This window comes from Cutaneotrichosporon oleaginosum (genome assembly GCF_008065305.1).
Source record: "Cutaneotrichosporon oleaginosum strain ATCC 20508 chromosome Unknown ATCC20508_contig01, whole genome shotgun sequence".
NCBI lineage: Eukaryota > Fungi > Basidiomycota > Tremellomycetes > Trichosporonales > Trichosporonaceae > Cutaneotrichosporon > Cutaneotrichosporon oleaginosum.
In genome coordinates, this window is record NW_027072170.1 from 3,504,226 (window position 1) to 3,519,764 (window position 15,539).

Genomic DNA, 15,539 nt, shown 5'->3' on the forward strand with positions numbered 1-15,539 from the left:
AGGTGAAGGTGAGATGGGTAGTCGAGAGAAGCGAGTCGTAGCGTGTTGGCGACGAAGTGAGCGAGGGTCAATGTCGTAGGCGCAAGCGTATTATAATAGGGGATGAGGCCGCCAACGCGAGGAAGGTCCATTAAGGACGGAGAGATGGCTAACGGTGGCAGGTAAGACCGTTCCCAGAACGCCCAATGCAGGCATCTGCAGTCAGCGGAGTCGTCTGAGAGAGACCATGGAGGATGAACAGAACGTACCGACCGCAAAGTCAACCAGCCGGTTGTTGCAGATGCACTGCATGCGAGGCCATTCATGCATCTCGCACTGGCCGCAAGCAGAGTCGAAGTGGGAGAGACCAACGCCATTACCACAGACAACGCCGATGTTTGGGTCAAATGAAAGACAGGTGGCGAGGCCAATATCGGCACGGACGGCAACACCAAGAGCGATTTCCAGGCGGCAGGCGAGAGCTAGCGCCCCGTTGGGAACACGAAGCTCTAGGGAGCAGTCACCACCCAGATCAAGAAGTCTATGCAATGTCAGCTGGCTAGCTAGACGACAAACATGTTGAGCGTCAAACTTTGGAAACGCACGGCTGTGACTGGCAGGGGATTGAACTGGGGCAAGGGCTTTTAGGTTGGTCGGCTGTCGGACGGCGATGAGGGTGAAGGAGTGGGAGTCCGAGTTGGAGTGCCTCAGCATTTGAGCGAGGCAGCAGTGGGAGTGGGTTGTGAGCAGCGTGCGCAGCGTGAGGCGGAGAAGCACTGCGAGGCCTTGAAGGAGGCGAGTGTGGGTCCGAGTCTGAGCGCGGGTGAACGATTGCCATGTCGACTGAGGGATTGAAAGAAGAGTTGCGACGGGGGTGACGGTGAAGGAAGGTGGGTGAGCGTGGTGCGTTGGAGTTGATGTCTGGAGTTGATGCAGCGATGACTGATGTGTAGATGATGGTGAAGGCGATGAAGAGAGCGACGTGGACGAGACGCATGATGGCGGGGGAGTGAATGTTGATGGGAGAGTAGAGACTGTCCAAGAGTGAGCTAGAGTGAGTGTGTATGAGGCGGGGAGAGAAAGAGAGAAAGAGAGAAAGAGAGAAAGAGAGAAAGAGAGAAAGAGGTGAGAATGGATGAGAGATTGAATGAGTGAAAGAGAGGGGATGCTCAAGGAAGGATGGCGAGAGGAGCACAATGCAATGCGATCGTTCCTCCTCTCGATCCTCTCCTCGATCTCCTCGTGATGCGTGCAACCGGCGGCAATGACGCGTCCGATGCAGCTTATACTCATTGATCAAGGCCTGCTCGCTACCAGCGACTGGCCCGCATGGCCCCGCGAATGAATCGCTAATCAGTGGATCAGTTGATCTAGATCATCCCATGTCTGTGTCCAACATGTGCCGGTGTTATTAGCTCGCAGCTAGCAAACCAGTCTGCATGCATCGCGACTTGGCCTTTCGATCTCCTGGAATTAGCTGCAAGTCCAGCAGTCCAGCGATGCCCAAACTCCCGAAATGCAGGTCATCTGGCCGTCCCGCTAAGCTGCAGGTCCGTGGGCCGCAGGTCCGCAGGTCCGCAAATGGATCGGCAGGTCAAAGCGATCGAGTGCTGCGCAATTTCTGCGCTCCAGTCGGCGCGTCGTTTGGCGCCGAGGTTCCGAGTAGGTAGGTCGTTGTCAGAATCAATCACAAGCTCGTTCACTGGCCAGCTGGTCAGCTGGTCAAAGCGTCCAGCAGAGCTTCATTGGATACATTATCACAGTCAGTCATGTGCCCGCACACGCCAAGATCCACCACCGTCACAGCCAACTCGATCATCTCACTTGCCTCCATTCTCCTTCTTTGCGTCCTTCGAGTCCTTGTCGTCACTGCCGGCCTTGCCCTTGCCCTGCGCCTTCTTGTCCTCCTTTGCTTTCTTGTCGTCTTTCGCCTTATTAACTTTGTCCTTGTTCTTGTCCTTGTCATCGTCGTCGTTGTCACCATCCTCATCCTCATCCTCACTCTTTTCCTCGTCTTTGCCCTCACACACGTCTATCTCGTCGTCGGGCTTGCGCCGCGCAAAGACGTGGAAGTGCCCAAAGCCTGGGATGCTCTGCAGTGGTGCCGGATTGACAAACTGGGCGTCAGCGGGGTTCCCGACGTCCCAGACGTTCCACACTCAACATACCCAGATACACTCCCAGCCCCGTGGGTCCCACAGCCCAGCCACCATCTTGCCGACCTCGTGGCCGCCCTTGACCTCGTGTTCGACGCCCGCCCACTTCTTGAGCTCGGGCCCGCCTGCCTCGACGTCCTTCTTGTACGCGCCCTTGACCGGCGTGATTCCCGTGAAGCCCTGCAGGCCGTGCTCGCAGATCTTCTCGTACTCCTTCTTGTCGTAGTCGACCAGCGCTGGGTGAACGATCGGGATCTGTGGTTAGCATAACTCTGAACGCTTGCACTCACCCGCGACCAGACGCAGTAATGCTTGACGCCGTGCGGGATTGAGTACGGCCAGTCGTTGAAGATGACGGTGTACCGCGAGCGGTCGAGCTCACCGCCCTCCCAGCGCAGGAACGCGTCGTTGTCCGGATGCTCCTCGTCGTCCTTGTCCAGCTTGAGCCTGTCCTGGATCGCATCGAGGTCGACGTACGCCGCCGAGTTGGGCGTCTCATCGTCCGACACCGTGTTCTCGTCCTCGGTCTCCTCGCTCGACTCGTGCTCGTCCTCCTCCTGCGCCTGGCCCTTCTTGCTCGCCTTGCGCGTGTATTGTCTTGCAAGTTTGCGGTTACGCTTTGCCCACGGCAGCCGTGCGTTCGTCATGTACTTGTCTGTACATCAGCGCAATTCTCCCTTGACTTTGGCAGCGTGCTCACCGATGCCTCCATAGTCCTCCTTGATGTCCTTGCTCCAAGCCTTGTAGCGCTTCTCAATTGCCTTGTTGCGGGAGAACCCATCGCTTCCGCTCTTCTTGATGATATCTTTCAGCTCTCCCCAAGTGAAGAGGACTGTCGAGTCGTCCAGCTCGTCCTCAGTGGGGAGGCCTTCCAGGTACTCTGGGGCCGGGAACGCTTCTGGTGCGAGATACTTGTGCTCCTTCGACATGGTACAGTCAGTACTTGCGGATCAAGCTTTGATGTGTTAGAGGAGATGAATTCGCGGCGTGCGCAAAGTCTGCTGCGGATCGATCTTATGGATCCATCGTAGCAGTGATGTCAGCGTTCACCGACTGATGGACCGACGGCGGAAGTGGGGGGGTGATGAGACGGGAGCGGCGTTGACGTCAGCCGAGCCAGCGGACACATGTGGCCTGGACCAACGAGCAACGGCAACGTCCAAAGCAACAGCGCAACAAGACAATCAAACAGGGCAGAGTGGGCAGGATTGGCAGGGCACAGGGGAAAGAACGGAGGGGCGCAGCAGCTGGCGATCACCTCGTGGCTCGTGCCTAGGTTTCAGAAGAGCTTATTCTTGATTGGCTATGATCGTCATGACTTGTGTCGCCGAGTCACGTGATATTTCCTTCCCGACAACCCATGACACGTCATAATGCCACGTGGCCTCGCGGCGGCCGTTACCGATGTCCCGATCTTGAAGGACGGTCAATTCTTGTCCTTGGCCCCTGTATCACACGAGCATGATCAGCCGGCTCTCAATGTAACGTTAATAAGACGACGCAGTCCTCTTGCACCCGGGTCCCGAAGTGAGCGCACGAGGGGTCTCGGCCATGAGGCAAGCGACACATGTGAACGCCGAGGGCGACCCAGCGCTAACCGAGATCGGCTGCTTCGCTGTGTGGACGCATGAACATATTATACTCTCGTTCCGGCGGCTCATACCTGGCGGGCACTGGAGCATTACCATCTTCACCCTGGTGACTCATATTAATAGTCTCATTCAAGCTACGACGGCGGCCGAGCATTCAAGGAGTTTGTCAGCACGATAGACAAGTCCCCAATTCGGGACTCGGCATTCAACATGGTTATCAGCTGACTTGTACTCCCTACCCGCCTAGCCGGATGCTTCCCAATGCGGCGCCAACGCTGCGCACTTAAAAGTGCCACGCATGGCATGTCTTGAGACTCCCAAAGCACCATGGAGGCGCTCAAGACCTTCACCGCCCAGCTCACGCCCGCGACTGTGTCGGCGCAGTCCAACATTCTCGCCGGGGCGACCGCGCTCGGCGTCCTTGCCCACCTGTACTGGCAGCGCTTCGAGCCCGACCCCATTAGCTATGGCCAGTTCGCGCTCGCGCTCGGCGGAGGCCTGGTCTACTTTTTCTACCACTTCCTTGGCTCCCTGCCTACCGCAATCCTCTACACCGCCGAGGTGTTCACCGTCTTCAACACTGTCGTGCTCCTGTCCATGGTCATCTATCGCCTCTCGCCATGGCACCCGCTAGCCAAGTACCCCGGCCCGGCTGCGGCCAAGGTCTCCAAGATCTACTGGTGGTATCAGGCCAAGATCGGCCAGACGGGCTACACCCAGGCCAAGCTGCACGACCAGTACGGCGACTTTGTGCGCATCGGTCCCAACTGGATCTCGGTGCGCTCTGCCGATGCCATCCCCATCATCTACGGTGGCTCTAAGCTCGGTGCTGGCCACGGGCGCGCGCCATGGATGAAGAATGACTGGTGGGCTGCCCAGCTGTCGCCGCTGACGACAGGTATGAGGGTGCGATCCGTGGTGCGACGCGCATTAGTGTGCACCAGGAAGTAGACGTAGACAAGCACCACATCCGCCGCAAGCTGTGGGACCACGGGTTTACTGGCAAGGCGCTGGCCGACTACAAGCCCGAGATCCTTGACTTCTGCGACAAACTCGTGCGCAACGTCAATATGGTTGTGGCGCGTGGCAACGCCACGGGCAAGCCCCAGGCCATCGACATGGGCCTCCAGTCCAGCTACTTCAGCTTCGATGTCATGGGCGTGCTCGGCTTCGGCGAGCCGTTCGGCATGCTTGATGCCGGGGTCAAGCATCTCTTCGTCGACACCCTCGAGAAAGCGATGCGCACGCTCATTCCCTTCCACGAGATCAGCTGGATCCGGATCCTGCTTCGCAAGCTGCTTCCCCTCCCAGAGCGCCTGAAGGTCTTCGAGAAGCAAAACGAGGAGCGCTTTGAGCGGCGCGAGAAACTCGGATCGGCGCGCCGCGACCTCTTCACATACCTCCTCGGCGAGGAGAAGGACGGCGCCGAGACCTTCAAGCTCACGCGACTGGAGCTGATTGCCGATGCTGGCACAATCGTCGTCGCAGGATCAGACACGACCTCCTCCCTCCTCACCTGGTTCTGGTATTACAGCACCAAGCACCCGGAGACGTACAAGACGCTGCGCGACGAACTCGCGGGCCTGAATGCTGACCAGCTGATCGACACTACTCTTCTCTCCAAGCTCCCGTACCTCAACGCGGCGCTCAACGAGACGATGCGCATGCAGCCCGCCGTCCCCGGCGGCCTGCGCCGCCTCGTGCCCATGGGTGGCGTCGAGATCGAGGGCCACTACCTCCCCGAGGGCACGGTACTTAGTGTGCCCGGCTACGCGATCCAACACGACCCCCGCTTCTGGGGCAAGGACTGCAACGAGTACCGTCCCGAGCGCTGGCTCGACACCTCCGGCAAGTACAACAAGAACGCGTATCTGCCTTTCAGCTACGGCTCGCGCGGGTGTCCCGGCAAGGGCCTTGCGATGGTCGAGGCCCGCCTCGCTGTTGCCCAGCTTGCAACCCGCTTCGAGTTTGCGTTCCCGCCCGGCTTCAGCCAGCGCGAATTTGAGGAAGGCGTCCGTGACCACTTTACAATCCAGAACATGCCGCTTCCCCTCGTCCCGATTCCGTCCCCAGTGGCGAAGGCGGCGTAATTGTGGGCAGCGACAAGGGGTCAAAGCAGTTGTGATAAGGGCCGATTTGGCCCACTGATGAGGGTGTGCATGCTGCTTAAGGAGTCTGTAGCGCGAGAGGACCCACAAGCGGGAAGTCGTAGGTGGATAGTTCAGAAGTATTGTCATTTATGTGAATTGGCCGCGACCTGACAACCCAGGGCGCTGCGTGGTGCTCTCGGCTGTGGATGACTTTCCACAGAAGGAAAATGGGTTGAGCGGCGGTGAACGGGTGTGCTCCGACGGAGGGTGACAGGCTGTGCTGCAATTGTCGTTAGTAGGTCATAGAGAGAAAAGAAGGGATGCGGCGAGATGAACCAGTTGGCGCCGTGCTTATCGTTTTATTTTGCACCCTCCGCTGCAATCAGCCCATCGAGTCATCACCTCGCGGAATTCTGTTGAGTGTTGGCCCAGACAATGTCGACCTGTTAGGCCGTAAAGAGTGCGAGTCTATAGCATGTGAGAGCAGCCGGGTGAGCACCATTGCCGAGACGCGTAATGTCATCGGCGAGCCGCTGCATCGAGCATGTCGCGCGACTGCAGAAGTGTCGCCTGCTTCAGACACAACTCGAGGCCATGGGGCACACGATATAGGCGTCAAGCATCTCTGACAATCCGACGAAATTCGACATGAAGAAGGCAATCTGTGGCTATGTTCCCCCTCAGACATTCTACTCAGGAGGCGAGGCAAAGTCAACCTCAAGATATATGAACAGGGAATGCAAGAACGCAAGGGAGGTGTAACCGGGGCATGAAGATCGCCTTGTCTTATCATCAACTTCTGATGTTCTTAGGCGAAACCGGCGTCGGTGCAGCGACCGACCGCGTCTGTGCATCTGAACCTAACATCCGATCCTGCCAACTCGCCGATACGCGAACGCCGCGGCCCGGGCCGCCATCCAACAGCATTGGGTTGCCCGTGGGGTGGCGGGGTGGGCAATGTTACAGTACATGACTGAACCCGGGTCAAACGGGTTCACATCGAGTGCACTCAGGCGGCAACGGCTTAACGCCATGCCCGCAAATAGGTCTACGTATCTAATGACAAAGCTCAGACATGATACCTGGACGCACGCCGAGGCCCATCGACGCGTCGATGACTGAGCCGTGCAAGACTGTCGAAGCCGATCCCGCGAGAAAGTGAACTGTGGCGGCGATTTCAGCCGGCTCGATGAGCCGTCCTTTGGGGAGGGTTTTGAGAAATGTCGCGCGCTCCTCCAGAGACATGGGGTCCAGGGTTGATGCTTGGAACATTGACGTATTCGTCGCCCCAGGACAAACAGCGAAGACGTCGAGCCGCTCATGCGTAGTCTCGGCAGCCAGTTGGCGAGTGAGGAAGGCAACAGCCGCTTTGCTCATGCCATCGCTGAGCCGGAATCCGGGGAAGATTGTGATGCCGCCGCCAACGCTACTTATGTTGATGATCTTGCGTGTGCCTTGGGCTGGAAGTGCGCGGAACATCTGACAGAACTTGAGGACGCCATCGGCATTGATGAGTAGCATCATCGTGTCCTCCTCATCCGGGGTCTTCGACCATGCGGCAACAGTTGCGGAGCCGACAGCGGCATTGTTGACGAGAATGTCGATGTGCTTATGCGTGACCACGGCCTCGTTGAGGCAGTCACGAATCGAGGCGGCGCTGCGCAAATCCAAGGGGTGGAACGAAAGCGTTGGCGAGCTCCCAAACGACTCCCGTAGCTTGACTGGGTCTTCGACATTGGGTACGTACGTAGTGGCAACGACAGCTCCAGCTGCCAAAAACCGCTCGACCACGGCACGCCCGATCCCGCCTGACCCTCCAGTCACAAGAGCAATCTTGTTTGTAAGGTCGAGAGGATTTGCGAGAGATGCCTCCATAGCGCGCAGAAGTGATCGGCAATCGGAGAATACGGGAAAGGTGCATGTCCACAGTTCAGCTCTCGAGTCTTGACTTGCCAACTGTCATGCCTAACATCCTTCAGACTGGGTGGTGGATTGCGCGGGACCCCACCTCGAATTGTGCTCGAAACGAGGCTGCAGGCACAGAGGATACGAGGAATCGTCGGGTGATGTGCGACTACCCGCGGGGTTGCCGTCTCACAGATACGTTGCAAGTGCCCACCTTGGGAACTGTCTCAGGGCATACCTAGAAGACTGCCGATCGGCAGAGCGCGCTTCCTCCTGCTTGCACAGCAGGCAACTCGGCGAGCCTGCGGCAACGCCACGGCCGTCCCACGGACATCCGACCTGATCGGATATTGGGGACGAGAGTGGGGGAGGACGGGGCAGACGTCGGCGACAACTTGAGAGTGACTACGGTTCCGTGGTCAGGTCCGACGATATCAGGTTCCGGCCCCGGCAGTTAACTGGCCAGCTCGTCCATACATAAGGCAACGGGGTGGCAGGAAGTGGCGCAGCAACCCCTGTCCATCATGCCGAAGCGCCACCAGGATATCGAGGATATTGACGAGAAACCGACCGTGACCCCTCCAGATGCTGAGCATATGTCCAAGGAGGAGACGGTGACGGCCGTTCTCGAAGTCAACAGTTATGGGCACGAGAGCCGCCGCGGCAGTCGCCGCTTCAGCCGTCGCCTCAGCGAGCCTCACTTCAACAGCGACATCGAGCGCGTCGACTACATTTCGAAGGTCACGGAGGATGGCGAGGCCAAATTCCACAAGCTTACGTGGCAGCAGCTGGTGGTTGTCCTAATCGTCTGTGCTGTTGCGCTAGGCACGCTGTCCATGCCGCTGTGAGTTCTGCCACCGAACCTCCCACCTTGCTGACTTGCAGTGTTTTCATGATGCTCGGTATGATTGGAGGAACAATTCTGACCGTCGGTATGGGCGTGAGTCGGTGGACACTGGACTTGACTTACCTCAGTTGATCGCGATTTACACGAGTTTCTTGCTGGGAACAGTCAAGCTCAAGTATCCCCAAGTCAGGCATTACAGCGACGTTGGCAGGCTGCTGCTCCCCGGTCGCGCAGGACACATCCTTACCAAGGTTCTGCAGTTTATTTTCGTGTTCTTTGTCATGCTAGGAGTGGCCGCCCACTTCCTCACCGGTGAGTTGAACAAAGTATCACAACCGCGGTTAGCTAACTCTGCAGGCAAGCAGGCGTTTTCAACCATTGTTGGCGACAAGTCTATTTGCCAGTTGGCATGGAGCGCTGTCACGCTTGTGCTTCTGTTTATCTGCTCACTCCCGCCGTCATTCTCGGAGATGGCCGTCCTCGGCTACGTCGACTTCGTGTCCATCATGGGTGCCGTTCTCATCACCCTAATCGCCACCGGCATCGACGCCCGCAAGAAGGGCTGGGACACTGGGTGGAGCGCGTACCCGATGCCCGGGCTCACATTTGGTCTGGCCATGATTGCCGCCTCTAACGTGCTCTTCGCATACGCATTCAGCATCGCCCAGTTTACGTGAGTGTGGTCCGCTGAGGTGAGAATCACCCTGACATTGCAGTTTCATGGAAGAGATGGCCGAGCCATCCGACTTCCCCAAGTCAATCGCTATCCTCGGCGCTGTCATGATCCTCATTTACACGCTGACCGGGGCCCTGGGTTACGCGTTCATCGGGCCCGGAGTCAAGGGCCCAGCACTGCTCTCGGCGGGCCCAACGATTTCGCGGGTCGCCTTTGGTGTTGCTCTCCCAGTCATCTTTATCTCGGGCGCCATTCTCGTGACCACCATCGGCCGCTTCATTATGGACCACATGTTCAGGAACAGCATCGTCCGCTACGTCAACACGGCCCGCGGCTGGATGACCTGGATCGGTATCGTTTTCACTACGATCCTCGTTTCGTGGATCGTTGCTGAGGCAATTCCGGTTTTTAGCTCTCTCCTCTCCATTACGGCCTCGTTGTTCAACTCCGGATTCACCCTGTACCTCCCCGCGATCATGTGGTTTACCCTGCTCCGGGAGGGCGGGTGCTTCTCAAGCGGCAAGAACATCGCGCTCACGATCCTCAATGCGTTCATTATTATCTGCGGCCTAATCATCTTCGGCGTCGGCACCTGGGCATCGGTGGACGACATTGTCAGCACGTATCGAAAGACTGGCATTGGCAGGCCCTTCTCTTGCAAGTAGCAACAGTAGATGACGTGGAAATGGGGATTGTGGAGTGGGTGCGATACGAGTGTAGGGTGTACAAGGTCGATTGTTGTTGAAAGCGTATGTCAAATAAAATGGAATATCTGATGCTATTGCTGGGTGAAGTTGTCGACGGGCGCGGGGGCGGATGCCGTGTGATCAGTATCCAGGTTTAGGTTTCAGCGAGACCTATTTCCCGAAGGCTCAAAGAATCGACGAGATTGGAGAGAGAAGCGCCCGCCATGCGTGAAGAACCCGAGTCTCGGGAAGCCTTACGCCCGCCACTCTCTCACAGCCTCCGCCCCACCTGCGTTCAATCGTCGCCACATTCGCTTGCGGCGCTCGTGCCCACTCATGAATGCGTCCAGCCATTCCTGCTTGAAAGGAGGCAGCTTCCTGCCGACGCCTGGAGCGCCGTCACCTGCAAGTTCTCGGATGGTCTCAAAATATTCTCCGAAGTTAGGATGAAGGGCCAGGAAGCTTGGTCCGTCTCCGAGTTTAGCGATGCGGTCCTTTTCCCACGCCTCCTGCTCCGCGACTGGGGGAAGGGTTGTGCGCCCTGCCAAAAGACGCGCCGCGAGCACGGCGTGCCATTCGAATACCTTGAAAGTCAAACCTGCGCCGACGGCGCCAATGAACAGCAGCGTCGGGTCATGGCGCCATACGACGTGCTGGTATAGGTCGGGCACGCGATTGTTGCGCACGGGCACTTGGGGAAGAAATGGCAGCGACCAGCTGTATCCAGTGCCAAAGATGATGTGGTCGACGTCCGGGATCGTGCTCCCATCGATGAGATGGACTGTGCGGCCGGTAATGCGGTCAATGGAAGGATGGGCGGCAATGAGGGGATGCCTGAACGCCTCATCACCAAAATAGGTGTTGAAACGCCGTCCAATGATGATGGCGTGCACTGGACTCTCGGCAGTGTCAACGAGATCAATCGTGATATCTGCTGCCGACACAGATGCGCCGACTGTCACGACTCGCTAAGGTCAGTAAAACTCTTCATGTAGACCCACCTTGCCCGCGTAAGCATCGCGCCCACGGTAGTGCTTGCTGTGGATGACACTGCCTGGTCTGCCCCTCTCGAACTCCTCGACTCCAGGAATAGCCGGAATGTATGGGACCCAATAGTGTCCGCTGGCAACGACGACGGCATCGAACCACTCCGTCCACCACTCGTCCTCGTGTGCCCCCGAGCGGCGGAGGGTGAGGCGCCATTCCGCACCGACTTTCTCGGCTCGCTCCACGGAAGTATTGTATTCAACGAGCTCCGCGTACCCGTTGCGGTTGAACAATGACTCCACGTATTCCCGCACCACCTTCCAGTGGCGGAATGGCGTGTCAAACCCATGCGCGCGCACGCTGGCATCGCTGACTTCTGTGGGGAATGGTTCCTGCGTGAACTCCATGGGGAGGGCGTCGACATTCGTGTGCAGGTACGGGTACACCGAGCTCTCGTCGTAGCGCGGCGTAGTGAGTTTGGGTGCTGTCGCCGGCAGGGTTTCGGGGATGGGCACGGGCGGGTCGGCGGTGCGGGAGGCCAGTAACTCAAACTCAGTGACGGGAGGAGGCGGGGCGCTGTCCCCAATCCTGATGTCAACGCGGCTTAGCAAGTCACCCACCAGCACCCGCCGGGGCCCTCGCGCCGCTCAAAGACTCGGATTACTTCGAAGCACTTCTCCTGGGCGAGAGCATCGACAGCAATGCCGCCTGCGGGGCCAGCGCCGATGACAGCGACACGCTTGGCGACGGGAGGTCTTGTCATGATGTACTGGAAGCGTTGGATGAGAGGAACAAGCAAAGTCGGAATGAAGGGCTCATCCCCAAGAGGAGACAGTCATGGCCACCATATCGGGAGGGGGTCGGGTGGATAAAGGACGACATCGGAACCGGAAGATTAGGTCGCCAGAAGTCACCGGCCGGATCACCTCTTGGTCATTTCGTTTTGAACTCTCTGACGCTACATGCACGAGCACGCGGCGTGCCTGGGCTGAGCAAGTGACCGGAAATTGCGTGACAGGGCCGCACAAGCACTACATCCATTCCGCGTAACAACAATCAACAGCGCGATGATGTCAGCACTTGTGATCACTCGTGAATAGCCAACAACGCTGAGCATGCAATATTAACAAAGCCCTTCAGCTGCCCCATTAGTCCGACCACCCCAGGGATAGAATGAGTCAAGTGCCAGGTGAAGACGGCGGATATCTTATCGCATGCGAATAGGCACAATCACGGAGGCATAGCGGAGATGCTATTGGTAGACAGCCGCATCTCGAGAGCTGCTGTCTGTGAGTGTTGGGGAGGGTGACGCGCAATAGCGTGCACTCTGTGAGCACCGACTTGCCCATTAACGATCGTTCACCGCTAATGTACATACAGTATATGTCTGTCTATCATGGCTTTAGTTTCCTCCCAACGTGTTTGTGTAACCATTACAATGCTCCACTTTATCTCACGATATTTTTTTCGCCGCGAGCGACTATCACCGTGCCAGCAGCGCACGCTTGACGATTACTTATCCACTGATCAATTGAACACTCCGGGCCGTCTGTTGGAGGATGGAGCAATCTCTATGGGAAAGGCTAACTGCTGCGGGGATGCCATGCGCCCCAAGAACGCTCGCCGTGCCAGGAACAGTGCACATGAGGTGGCGCCAGCTGCTTCAGGCCCCTCAACAGCTGCCTCAGCGAAGGGGAGCGGAAAAGGCACGCCGGCCTTGCAGCGCGGCATTTCATGCACAGCGGTAGTGCTACGCACCAACCCCCCACGTCGGCTCGTCGCTGAATGGACAATGGCGATCGCATGGGTAGTCCACCATGAAATTCACCAGATGACTTTACACGCGTTGCCGAGCCCAAGGCGACGGAAGCGAAATCTAGCTCGAACCGCACCAAGATTGTGTGGGGGCGCAGGGTGGAGTTCCACACTGCGGTGAGCATCATCTCCAGCCCTCCGATCGCGCCGAGCTGGTGGATCGAAAGCCGAATGCGGGGCGGTGACACCATCTCCTCGTGGATCTGGCTCATCCTCACAACTATGTCCGGCTTGATACATGAATCGTGCGCCCTCCGACAGATTACGCGCGGAGACCCAGTACATGTCTTCTGCTGCATCTCGCGATCATAAGTCGGCACTCAAGATCTGTGACAACCCATTAGAGGGCGGCGCCGCCCACGGGAGGAATAGTCAGTTAGCTATAGGCAGGTACCGTTTTCGTTCATATCCTCTGTACTAAGACATTGAACGTCGGCTGCGATCCACGAGTACGTGCTGGTTCATGGCCAGACGCTGCCAGGTGCTGAGTAGCTCCTGGGTGGTGCGAATCGAAACATTGGATAAACCTCGCGCGGGCCCCCTTCTATTCATAGACAGACGCAAGCTCGGTGCCAGGGGACCTGGGCCTGGGCGCGCACTCAACAGACAGCTGTCCGAGACGGAGAGCCAGAAGAGGGTGGACGGCTGTTCCAAAACTTCTAGACGCCAGGCTGTTACCCCGGATTCTCCGCACTATTAGTGCCTTCCGACCCTGCCCGGCCCCGCTCGGCCAAACTCGCCGCTGGAAACTCCGCCTCCACACCGGCTGTACACCGGGAGCTGTGTCATACATAACACGACGACGCCGAGCGGCTCCAGCGACATCCCCCAACATCTGTTTCCACTCTGTTACGCTCTCACCACCGCAGCAGTCGCCGAAGCCATCATGAACCTCCCCACCGCCATCCCCGCTCCTGGGGGTCTATGCCGCTGATTGGCCCTGCCCAGCCAATGCGCCTCCTGTGACTCCCATGGCCCATGCGCCCACGTGACACCCATCTCCTCCCACCCCCACCCACGCACCAACCAAGCATCTGTGCACGAGTGGCGCAATGGTCAGCCACATTGAGAAACGTGCACAAAGCCCCCCCCCTCTCCATCTGTTCCGATGGGCAGTGGGAACAGCGATGCCCTGCACCTTTCCGCGGCCTCCATCGCCCCATCTGACCTTGGTTGTATGGGCCTGCCCACTCTTCATGGCCCATGCCCCATGCTAGCAGCGCTTCCGGCACTGCTCCTATCGCGATGTGTCACCTCTCCCCAACGTACGGGGTACGCTCGGCGTGAGTCACCCTCTCTGCAGATGTGCGCTGCGATTCGTGCATCTCACGCCGTTGGGTCGAGGTACATCAGTACCTCACTCGCTACTCGTACTCGACCGACAAGTCCGACCCGGTGAGCTTGTCTGAGGTATGTGGAGACATCGGCGGGCACAGTGCGGGTGGGCACTGGGTCTACATGCCTCGGTCACTCCTACAAGCGATATCCATGAAGTGGGTATACCACTCGGCAAAAGCAGGGGCTCATTGTCCTGTGCACATGCCTCGTCTGCGCAATCTTGGCGTCGGCCAACAACAGCGGCACGGCAACTTGCTTGCTGATGTCGTTGGCATCTCATCTGGATGGAGGCATGTCCGGCGCCCGTGTGCCTCAGTGTGCCTTCTTGCCCAACTGAACGACCAACGGGACGCGATGCATCAGCTCGCTTGCGAGGCCGCGACTGGCTGACAAAAGTTAGCGCAGACGTGTGATGGTTGGGCACCGGCGGCTTCGGGCCCGCGCCAGTGCGCGCTCAACGACGAGCCAATGCCTGCTGCGCTGCATGACGCCTTTTGCCAACCGCGTGACCTCCATGATGGGGGCGCGCATTAATGGCACTATCCCAACGTAAACGTCAGCCAAGCCGGCGCCGCGCTGCGATGGTCGCCGATTCCGAGTGGCTTGGGAGGGTTCCACAGAGTGGAGTGCGTGGCGGATATCGCCAATCAGCAATCTCTGGCGCGCTTTCCTCCTCGGCGTCCTCCTCGGCAGCTGGTGCGACTCGGCTTCTGCTGATTGCAGAAGTAGCGAGAGGGCCGCTCTGCGACCGCTGCACGCTCAATTCTGCGTTCCGCGCTGGCGTTTTGTGTGCACGCCACCTCCCTATGTGGTGGCCGCTCCCGCTTGGACTATTCTGATCCACCGACCCTTGTCTCTGCTGCCATGCGTTGGCTGGCGCTGATGAAGGCCGAGGTGGCCGGATGTCTACCGCGGCCGGCGTGTTTCTGATTGGGCCACGACCCGGCATTTGCGACACCCGGCAAAATCACAGGGTGCGGGCAGACATGTGAACGCATGAACATGTAACAGGCCGAGGGGTCCAGGCTGGAGGCCTGCCGAGCGGACCCGTGGCACCCACGACATGGACTGAAACGCCAGCAAATGGGCCAGGGGCCGTGCCAAGGTGACCGATTGCTCGCAGGCATACGTACAACAGGTAGTCATGATGGCATGACCGAGACGAAGGCGCACGGCCAGGGAGACTACCATTGTACCTTTGTGGACGTGCAGCTTGGCATCCAGGTGCGCGGCCACTCCGACCTCTTGGCGCCGCTTTAGTGCCCCGCATCCTGAGGAGCACCACAAATTATCTCGCGAGAAGAGTTCCGGTTTTGATTACCGGGCCTTGATGATAGGTAGACCAGCGCGGTGCTGCTGTCGGAGACCAATAGGGCAGTAGTTACGGCGATCTCGGCGCAGTGGTTGTGGGGGTGCGGGGTATAATCGCGAGAGACATGAGGGAGGTTTCAGGAGACGCAAGAAGACG

At 58.4% G+C, this 15,539-nt stretch overlaps 6 protein-coding genes across 6 annotated transcripts; 2 read left to right on the forward strand and 4 right to left on the reverse strand.

The window, feature by feature from the left end:
• Window positions 1–201: 201 nt before the first annotated feature.
• Window positions 202–693, reverse strand: COLE_01408 (uncharacterized protein; the record flags this gene model as incomplete). Its single annotated transcript, XM_018419732.2, has 1 exon — window positions 202–693. One exon carries the CDS (start codon window positions 691–693, stop codon window positions 202–204), a length of 492 nt encoding a protein of 163 aa, XP_018282906.1.
• A 1,106-nt stretch (window positions 694–1,799) lies between these two features.
• On the reverse strand, window positions 1,800–3,064 carry COLE_01409 (uncharacterized protein; the record flags this gene model as incomplete). Its single annotated transcript, XM_018419727.2, has 4 exons — window positions 1,800–2,096; window positions 2,148–2,390; window positions 2,426–2,790; window positions 2,836–3,064. The coding sequence occupies 4 exons, from the start codon at window positions 3,062–3,064 to the stop codon at window positions 1,800–1,802; spliced, it is 1,134 nt and encodes a 377-aa protein (XP_018282905.1).
• A 990-nt stretch (window positions 3,065–4,054) lies between these two features.
• Window positions 4,055–5,817, forward strand: COLE_01410 (uncharacterized protein; the record flags this gene model as incomplete). The annotated part of the gene is made up of 2 exons (XM_018426255.2): window positions 4,055–4,593; window positions 4,626–5,817. The coding sequence occupies 2 exons, from the start codon at window positions 4,055–4,057 to the stop codon at window positions 5,815–5,817; spliced, it is 1,731 nt and encodes a 576-aa protein (XP_018282904.1).
• Window positions 5,818–6,873: 1,056 nt separating this feature from the next.
• COLE_01411 (uncharacterized protein) lies at window positions 6,874–7,692 on the reverse strand (the record flags this gene model as incomplete). The annotated part of the gene is made up of 1 exon (XM_018420117.1): window positions 6,874–7,692. One exon carries the CDS (start codon window positions 7,690–7,692, stop codon window positions 6,874–6,876), a length of 819 nt encoding a protein of 272 aa, XP_018282903.1.
• A 554-nt stretch (window positions 7,693–8,246) lies between these two features.
• Window positions 8,247–9,910, forward strand: COLE_01412 (uncharacterized protein; the record flags this gene model as incomplete). The annotated part of the gene is made up of 6 exons (XM_018426130.2): window positions 8,247–8,354; window positions 8,442–8,566; window positions 8,608–8,662; window positions 8,698–8,881; window positions 8,927–9,242; window positions 9,286–9,910. 6 exons carry the CDS (start codon window positions 8,247–8,249, stop codon window positions 9,908–9,910), a joined length of 1,413 nt encoding a protein of 470 aa, XP_018282902.1.
• Window positions 9,911–10,185: 275 nt separating this feature from the next.
• COLE_01413 (uncharacterized protein) lies at window positions 10,186–11,681 on the reverse strand (the record flags this gene model as incomplete). Its single annotated transcript, XM_018421647.2, has 3 exons — window positions 10,186–10,899; window positions 10,933–11,506; window positions 11,539–11,681. The coding sequence occupies 3 exons, from the start codon at window positions 11,679–11,681 to the stop codon at window positions 10,186–10,188; spliced, it is 1,431 nt and encodes a 476-aa protein (XP_018282901.1).
• Window positions 11,682–15,539: the final 3,858 nt, after the last annotated feature.